Here is an 8805-nt window from a genome sequence, read left to right as displayed (position 1 = left end):
ATGAAATGACAAGTTTTACTATCAGAGTTTGATCCATTTGGGAAGTCTAGAAGAGTCACACGATTGAATTATTTTATCCCCATTTAGGTGAGGTGGAGAGCCTAAAAGGAAGTCAGCGGAAGACTCTAGTGAGCGTGCTCTGAGGGCCCAAAAACACAAGAAGTATGAGCAACATCTGAGTAATTTCTTTACAGCAGGAAGCCCATTTTTTTTTTGGCTTCATGCGCCAATGAGCAACTTTCATAGGAATGAACAAGGCTTCATCAAACCGGCTCCAATGCGAACCAATGAAGTGACATCACGTCTCACTACGTCATCTTTATATGACAGCTTAATCCAGCCACGTCCAAATGAAACTATTATATCTTTTGTTTCTTATATTTGCTAAAAAAAAAATGGGCACAAAGATGCAAAAAACGACCCTCTGTAGACACTGAAGACTTACTCAAGACTCATGCGTGACGTTTTCTTCGCAATATTGATTCACTGAGGGTTTCCTCACAAACTAAAGAATATATTCAGCTCCGGTTACAAGTGAAGTAATTTCTTTATAGGCTGCAGCCAAGCTTCTCTACAGTTGATGATTTAGGCCTATAATAACGTCTAATCAAACGCAGCGATCCCCCCTGCGCTCTTCAATCAGCCTTTCATTTCACTTTTTCTTTATTTCTTGATTTCTTTCTCCTTTTTTTTTATTCTCCAACACGTCATGTGGGGAGCTCGCATTACCATTTTGTGTGGTATTTAAAGAGTGCGTCCTCCTCGCCCTCGCCTGGCTGAGCGGAGAGCACAGAGCCGGGACCGTGTTAGTAGTGTGTATGAGTGTGTGTGTGTGTGAGTGTGTGTGTTTGTGTGTGTATGTGTGTGTGTGTGTACCGGGTTGCAGCTGAACCACTCAGCCGACCGGAGGTTTGAGGTGGGCGGAGACAGAGCCTGAGGTCCTCCCGTCCGCAGCGACGCACCGTGCATTTTCGGACTCGGCACCCGCACCCCGTCCGAGGAAGGAAGCATCATGGCAACGACTACTTGTACACGTTTCACAGATGAATACCAGCTGTACGAGGAGCTTGGCAAGTAAGCCGCTGTTCCATTTCGTTTATTCTGAGTCTCTTTCTTTGCATGCAGCCTGTCCAAAGAGCGTGAGCGGGTGATGGATGCGTCTCCATCCCCTCAAAACAAAACGCACGCTGGAGCTCTCCTGCATCTAAAATTAGGACTCTAAACCTCAATTAGGAGCATTTATCAAGCTTCTTTTGCTCCATTCTTTAAATGTATGAGCCAGGCTATGTGACAAGGCGTCAGAGAGTTTGATTTTTTTGCATGAAGATGAGTCCTGGAGCACTTCTGGGCACCCCCCAAACCCTTCTCCTCCTCCTCCTTCTCCTCATCCTCCCAAAGGCTAGTTAGGGACAAACGGGGGCTAATATCAGGGAAAAGCTGATGTGTCGGAATTAAGCCTTCTCATCATCAGCTGGCTTTAATCACTGGCTGGCACACAGCTTAGTGGAGAAGTCAAGAGAATAATACTGCTGCTGCTGCTGCTGCTGCCCTTGATCTACTGCTAATCTAATGAGGTGTGTCCTGTGTGGAGGAAAAATTAGAAAAAGAACAGAAAGAAAGAAAAGAAATGGAGAGATGAGAATGTGTGGTCCCTAATAAGGATGCAGACAAATTGAAGAGGCTATGGGTGCCACAGTGGGTAGATGCAAAGTGGACTCAATGTCTCTGTCAGATTGTGCGTGGGTAGAGAGGATCTCTGTGCACTGTTTGCCTCACAGGAACATTTATTCCACAGCTCTGGATTTAAAAAAAAAAAAAAAAAGAAAAGCAAGTTCAGTCCTTGAACATTAACGTTGATGTTATATTTTTACAGGCTGCTTGCTTGTTTAGTTCTTTTATGATGGCTGTGATCTGTGTGTGTGTGTTAATGTGTGTGTGTGTGTATGTGTGTGTGTGTGTGTTAATGTGTGTGTGTGGGATGTGATAAGTTAAAAAGACAATAGACATGCTGCAGTAACAGCAGCTGCCCTCACTGATAACGGAGCCTTATTGCTGTTTTGCTTGCGCTGTCACTTTCTGGTGTGTTTTTCTCTCTGTGTGTGTGTGTGTGTGTGTGTGTGTGTGTGTGTGTGTGTGTGTGTGTGTGTGTGTGTGATGCAGATATATAGAGACACGAGGACTGTTGATTATCCAGAAGGTAATATTTAGCCTGTAGTCAAGAGTTAAGAGTCAAAGGGGCGACCACCACTCCCCGACTTTAAATCCTTTTTTATTGACCCTGAATCCATCACATCTGCTCCGGGGATGCAACTAATGATTACTTTCACTGTCAATTAGAATTTTGATTTATTGATCAATTGATTAGTCAGAGAGTGGATAAAAATGCTCATCACACTTTGTGCGACCAACAGCCCAAAACCCCAAAATATTCAGTTTACAATCATACGACGTAAAGAAAAGCAGCAAATCATCACATTTAAGCACCGATTGATTAGTTAAATTGATTAATTGATTAGTTGCCAAATTGTTTTGGCTTTAATCAGCTGATCCAATCTGAATCCTTTCCAGTCTCAAATTATAAACAACTTAATATTTGAGAATTAAGCCTAATTAATGTTCAGTAGATCAGCTGATTGATCGATCGTTTCATCTGCTTATCAAATCTGAATACTTTGCAAATTCCTCACCGAATTTATTTAAGTTTAGCTTTCAGCAACTTTAAGCAACAAAACTCATAAAAAAGTTAATATTTAAGATGGAAAACTCAAAGATTGACAATGTTCTGACACATTTTGTGTTGATCAGCTAATCGATTAATCAACTAAACATTTCAAAATTAATCAGATTATCAAATCCAAATACTTTCGAGTTCCTCACTGAATCAAGTTAGTTGAAGCTATCAACAACTTTAGGCAACAAAAGTCATGAATAACTTCATATTTTAGACCTACAACTCAAACATTGCCTCACTAAAAAAAATATTTTTGTTGATCAACTAATCAACTAATCAATCAATCGTTCAAAACGAATCTGCTTATCAAATCTGAATCCTTTGAAATCCTTTTATCAAATCTTTTTAGGTTTATTTTTCAGCAACTTTCAGCAACAAATGTCATAAATAATCTAATATTTAAGACCTAAAACTCAAAGATTGACATTATTTTGATACATTTTCTGTTGATCAGCTAATTGATTAATCAACTAAACAAAATTTGATTATCAAATCCCAATAGTTTTGAGTCCCTTATTGAATATATTTAGTTGAAGCTATCAACAACTTTAGGCAACAAACGTCATAAATAAGTTAATATTTCAGACATACAAACGCTGCCTTATTGGAAAAATGTTTTCTGTTGATCAACTAATTGATTAATCGACTAATCTTTCAAAACAAATCTGCTTATCAAATCTGAATCTTCTAGCTTTCAACAACTGTAAGCAACAAAAGTCAGAAATAAGTTTATTTATGACCTAAAACATTGTTTTGATCAGTTTTCTGTTGATCAGCTAATTGATTAATTAATTAAACATTTCAAAACTGAAACGTTTAATCTTTTCTTAAAAGGTTTTACCTTTTAAGAAAAGATTTTAAGAAAAGCAGCAAAACCTCACGTTTAAGGAACTGGAACCAACAAATTCTTGGCATTTACTCAACTGTTGCCATTTAATTTTCTATTGATCAACTAATTGATTAATCAGCTAATTGCTTCAGCTCTGTTTCAGATGTATGACGTCATTGCGAGGAAGAAGATAAAATATCACAGTTATTAGAGAGATTAGTTTCACTCTGAGCTGAACTAATCCAGGTTTTGGATCCAGATCCTGACCTCCTGACTCCCACCTGCCGTGCAGATAACCTGCCAGGTCGAAGCTCCGCTGCTGGTCGCCGCCGCCGCCGCACGCCAGGAGTGTCAGCGTCATGTGTCATGCTTACTCACCCCGTCTCCTCATAATGCGTGTGCGCGTTAGAGTGCTCGTGAGAGTCGGGGGCTCTGAGGGGAGTGAGTGTTTCATTGCGTAACAATACTGAGGTGAGATAAAATTAGCTCAGAGAAATGACAGAGGTGGTTATTTCTGTTTGTCTCTGTTGGGTTTGATGAGCAAATGTGGCCCTAAAAACTTCACCACACACACACACACACACACACGCTTACTTATCCTTGAAATGCTGCTTTTCTTCCTCTAATTCTTGCAGTGTGATGCTGCTCACATTGCTGAAATTATTCAACTCATAAGTAAGAGTCAGATAAGTAAGAGTAAAGACTAGTTTATAAATATATCAGGATGTTTGAAAGGATAAGGCTGGTGATTTTTTAAAATATCTACAATTCCATGAAAAGACCAAAACCAACAATGAACTTATCTACTTACAAGTATTATGTGTGTATCTAAAGCCTGATATATCTTATTCCTCTGTGCCGTAGACCTCTGTTGTTGTCTAAAAACTATTAAAAACATGTCAGTGAGTCACAGTGCTGCACTGAGTGACATGTTCCTTCATTATGAAGAGTTTGGTCATGTTAGCTTGTTTAGAAACGGCTCCAAAGACTAATAACAGTGATCACATTTTCACTCTCTGGAGAGTAGTTCTGTGTAACGGTGAAAAATTGTGCAAACATGGCCTCTGCCACTTCTCGCTCGTCGCTATGGGCAGCGACACCAGCTGGCAAGGATGTGGAGATATTTACATCGCGATGTCAACAAGTTTTTAGCCTGTTAGCATTTCCTAGCTAGCATTGTGTACATAAACAACTCACTGCTTTCTCCAAAAATTTGCATTACTTTACGCCAAGCTGCATTTCTTTTGTCGTTCTTCTTGTAATTTTGTACAGAAGCGTAAAAAAAATGGAATTCCCAAAATGGCAAAGATTATTTTCTCTTCCGCTAACATCCTCTCATAGCTTCCTGGTCCACCATCAAGCTAATTTGTTTCAAAGTTTCACTGCATCACTTCCAAATAAGTGCTTTTGCATGAAGCACCACTGATCAGTTGAATTGATTCACTGGTGTCCCATAGAAAAGGAATGGGGACAAACTTTAGAGGCCATTGAGCATGAGCAGGAACATAGTTTGTATTAATAATAGTAACTGATATTTTTCCACGTCTTCTCAACTTGTATGAAATTTAAGTTAGAGAATGAAGAGCTCTGTATCTGCTTGTGGAATTATCCGGACCACATGATTATATGTATGCAACAGAAATTCCACTTTTTCCCTTCATATCCGGTGTTCTGCTGTCGATGGCTGGAGGCAATAAAGAATCCCAAGTTTTGACGCCAAAGTGACATCACTGCTTACGACCAAGACATTTGTTCGAGTACAAGTACGCTTCTATGGATCCGTCACATTCGCCAAAATTTCCACTTGTGCGTCCAATGTATATTCACACTCACTGTAGCGATCAGACTCTGACTCAGACATTTTACATTTCTCAAAGAATTTCAGTACAAAGTCAAGAGGTTGATATGTAGCACAACAAGCTGTGAACAGAGCTGCATTCGCGCACATGCTCAGTAGCGTCTGCCCTGCACAGAACTACTTTCCAGAGACTGAAAATGTGATGGCTGTTATTAATCTTTGGAGCTGTTTCTGAACAAACTAATGCGACCAAACTCTTCATGATGAAGGATCATGTCACCCAGTGCAGCGATGTGGCTCACTGATGTGTTTTTAATAGTTTTTAGACAACAACGGAGGTCTGCAGCACAGAGGAATAAGATCTATCAGGCTTTGGATACACACACAATACCTATTAGTAGATCAATTCATTGTTGGTTTGGATCTGCATATTCACCAGCCTGATCCTATACAGGCTGAGAGGAGGAAACAATGAGGTCAATCTGATATCTGAGATGCCCCTTTGATAGATGCTGACGAAGCTTATATGGCAGCTGACCCGTCTCCTGTCTCCTCTCTTTGTTTCCCCAGGGGGGCCTTCTCAGTGGTGCGCCGCTGTGTCAAACTCTGCACAGGCCAAGAGTACGCGGCCAAAATCATCAACACCAAAAAGCTCTCGGCCAGAGGTGAGAGGAAGACGTTAACAGATACCCTGTAACGTGGCTGCATGGTGGGGAGGGGGTTGGGGGTTTCATCATTATGCTATGTATGTGTGTATATGTGTGTGTATGTATGTGTGTGTATATGTGTGTCTATGTGTGTGTGTATGTCCCAGATCTGAAAGCTCACATTAGCATATTTTAGCGCATGTTTGATTCTAGTGTGTGAAGCCTTCACGTCTGTTCCTCCGAGAGAGGCAGATGACGGTTTTCAGTCAGATGCTCGGTCGAATCCGCGGCGATAGAGAGACGAGGATCGGCAGAGCATCAAAAGAGGACGAGACTCATACCAGCATTTTCCTGAACAAATTGTTACGAGGACAGACTCTTTAACAGGAGGGAAAAAAAATCACAAGTTCGCTCTCGGTTTTTCACACTTCTTCTACTACGGATTTGTTGTGACAGAATGTGACATTTGCAGACACAATGTCGAACTGTGATGAAGCAAGATCCTGTGTTTGTCTTTTTCTCCCAGTGTTCTTCCTTTCTTGAACTGTCAAATACTGTAAAAAAACAAAACAAACCTCCTCTAAAAATAGCAACAATGGTGTAATTACAGCGGAGGAATGAGATCATGGGTGGGACGATGGCGGCGTGAATCTCACACCACCTTTATTATAAACATACACGCGTGACTTTTCACATTCACAGCCTCCTCGTCCCGCCCTGTTGCGTGGTCTTTGAGGTCACATCATACAGCCATTTCTGTTTTTGCACGACTGACACAGATATCCGGACTGCAGGGCAGGACTCACTGTAGAGCTGTCAGTCACAGAAAAAGCAAATAAAGGACACGACACGTCCTCCACTTAGCTTGACCTTCTCTCCTCTCTGGTTTCCTCCTTTCCTTTCCTCTCTGCTTGCGTCTTCCTGTATCCTCTCCTCATCTCTTGCTTCCTTTCTTCATCTTCTCTCCTCTGTTTGTTTTCTCTCCTCTTGTCTCTTGTTTCCTTGTCTTTTCTCCTCTTCTCGTTTCCTCTCTTCCCTTGTTTCCTCCTCTTCTTTCCTTTCCTTTCCTTTCCTCTTGTTTCCTCTCTTCCCTTGTTTCCTCCTCTTATTTCCTCTCCTCTCCTCCTCTCTCCTCTCCTCTCTCTCCTCTCCTCTCTTCTCCTCTCCTCTCCTCTCCTCTCCTCTCCTCTGCTCCTCTATCTGGAATGAGGGGTTAAATGGGCATCTGGGACAAATGTAGCCCTCAGGCTGCTCTCATCTGTGTGTGTGTGTGTGTGTGCGTGTGCGTGTGTGCGTGTGTGAAAACATGTATTAAAGTCTTGTGTGTGTCTCACCTTCAGAAGAGTTACCAACACCTCTACAAACTCTAAAACGAGGTTGTATCCTCTCGTACGGTGCACCTGCGTGCACGTCGACCTCACTTGACCCAAACTGCTTCATTTTCTTTCACTTTTGTCACTTTTTTAAATCTGAGATGTCGCTGTAAAGCTTCAGTTTGACTTTGTCTTGTAGACCATCAGAAACTGGAGAGGGAGGCCAGGATCTGCAGATTGCTCAAGCACTCCAACATTGGTGAGATTCTACTTTTTTTTTAAATATACAGATAGATGAGATTGTCCATGAACTCCAGGACGACACATACAAGTGTTTTCTGATCTTCGAAACATCACTGTTAAAAAATAATGTTTAAGGTCTGTTTAGGTTTAGGGGAAGATCAAGGTTTCGGTTAAAATGATCACTTTGTTAAGGTCAGAGAAACGAGGTGTGAACCTGTTTGTCAAGACTGAAGCAATAATAGAGGCGTGTGCATGACGTATTGAATGATGAAATAAAAGATGATAAAAATATGTGCCTCATATTTCTTAAAAAAGAAAAAAGATCAGATCGTTTTGATGCCTCTATCGGTCTTTTTCTCCATCTTTCTCTCTCTTTGCCTCCCTGCAGTTCGTCTCCATGACAGTATCTCAGAGGAAGGCTTCCACTATCTCCTCTTTGACCTGTGAGTTGCTTCGTTTCCTCTCCCCTCCCTCCTTTCCTTCTTTCCTTTCCTCCTTCCTTCTTTCCTCCTCGCCCCCACTTCTTCTCTTCCTCTTCCATACCGTGCCGCTCTCCCTCCTCCCCCATCTCCTCCTCCTTCTCCCCTGGTGCTTCATTTTCCACTCCCTCCCTCCAATCCTCGCTGCATCTGTCTCCTCTATATTACTTTTCTTTCTATATATCCGCATCCTCTTCATCTCCTCCTTTCTCTCTCTTCTCCTCGTTCCCTCCTCGCTTCCAAGGCAGTTCCCCCCATTACATAACAGTCCTACCCCTCCTCCCTCCCCCCACCCCCCTCAACCTCCCTCCTTGCAGCTCCCACTTTAGCACACACACACACACACACAGATACATCTACACTCCCCCGCACTGGAGCCAGTCTCCATGGCAACCCAGTCGGAGTGAATCCTGCAGCCGGGGTTTCCCCCTAATGAGGACATCCCCCTCCTGTCAGTATGTGTTTGTGTATATGTGTGTGTGTGTGTGTGTGTGTGTGTATGAGTGAAAGAATGCGCTTATGTATATAATTTAGCGCTTTAACCTCCATCTTTACATTCCTCAGGGTGACAGGAGGGGAGCTGTTTGAGGATATTGTGGCCAGAGAGTACTACAGTGAAGCAGATGCCAGGTAAACACCCCAACGAGTCTCTCCATCTCTATGGCCCTCTCTCTCTCTTTTTTCTTCTTCATCTCCTCCTCCATGTGTCAGTCCTCCAGCCTCTGCAGTCCTCCAAACCCCTTCTCCTCTCATTATCACAAACAG

The 8805-nt window shown here is 42.2% G+C and overlaps 1 protein-coding gene across 10 annotated transcripts in view; it reads left to right on the top strand.

Moving 5' to 3' along the window:
- The first annotated feature begins 440 nt into the window (after positions 1-440).
- Positions 441-8805, top strand: part of LOC121885511 (calcium/calmodulin-dependent protein kinase type II subunit beta) — a 51189-nt gene continuing 42824 nt past the window's right edge. For 3 of the 10 annotated variants that reach the window (XR_006092576.1, XM_042395026.1, XM_042395025.1), the window contains exons 1-5: positions 441-1074; positions 5929-6023; positions 7518-7577; positions 7950-8004; positions 8605-8670. Coding sequence is in view for 7 of the 10 variants with exons in the window: in XM_042395026.1 (XP_042250960.1) it covers positions 1013-1074; positions 5929-6023; positions 7518-7577; positions 7950-8004; positions 8605-8670 (338 nt within the window). In the remaining 3 variants the exon portion in view is untranslated. Of the gene's footprint in view, positions 1075-5800; positions 5835-5928; positions 6024-7517; positions 7578-7949; positions 8005-8604; positions 8671-8805 lie in introns of those variants that run through there. The other 7 variants (XM_042395031.1, XM_042395028.1, XM_042395027.1 and 4 more) reach the window with 5 other exon arrangements.

Source organism: Thunnus maccoyii, chromosome 19 (assembly GCF_910596095.1).
Source record: "Thunnus maccoyii chromosome 19, fThuMac1.1, whole genome shotgun sequence".
NCBI lineage: Eukaryota > Metazoa > Chordata > Actinopteri > Scombriformes > Scombridae > Thunnus > Thunnus maccoyii.
Note: the sequence above shows the minus strand (reverse complement) of the source record. Positions and strands in the feature narration are given on the sequence as shown.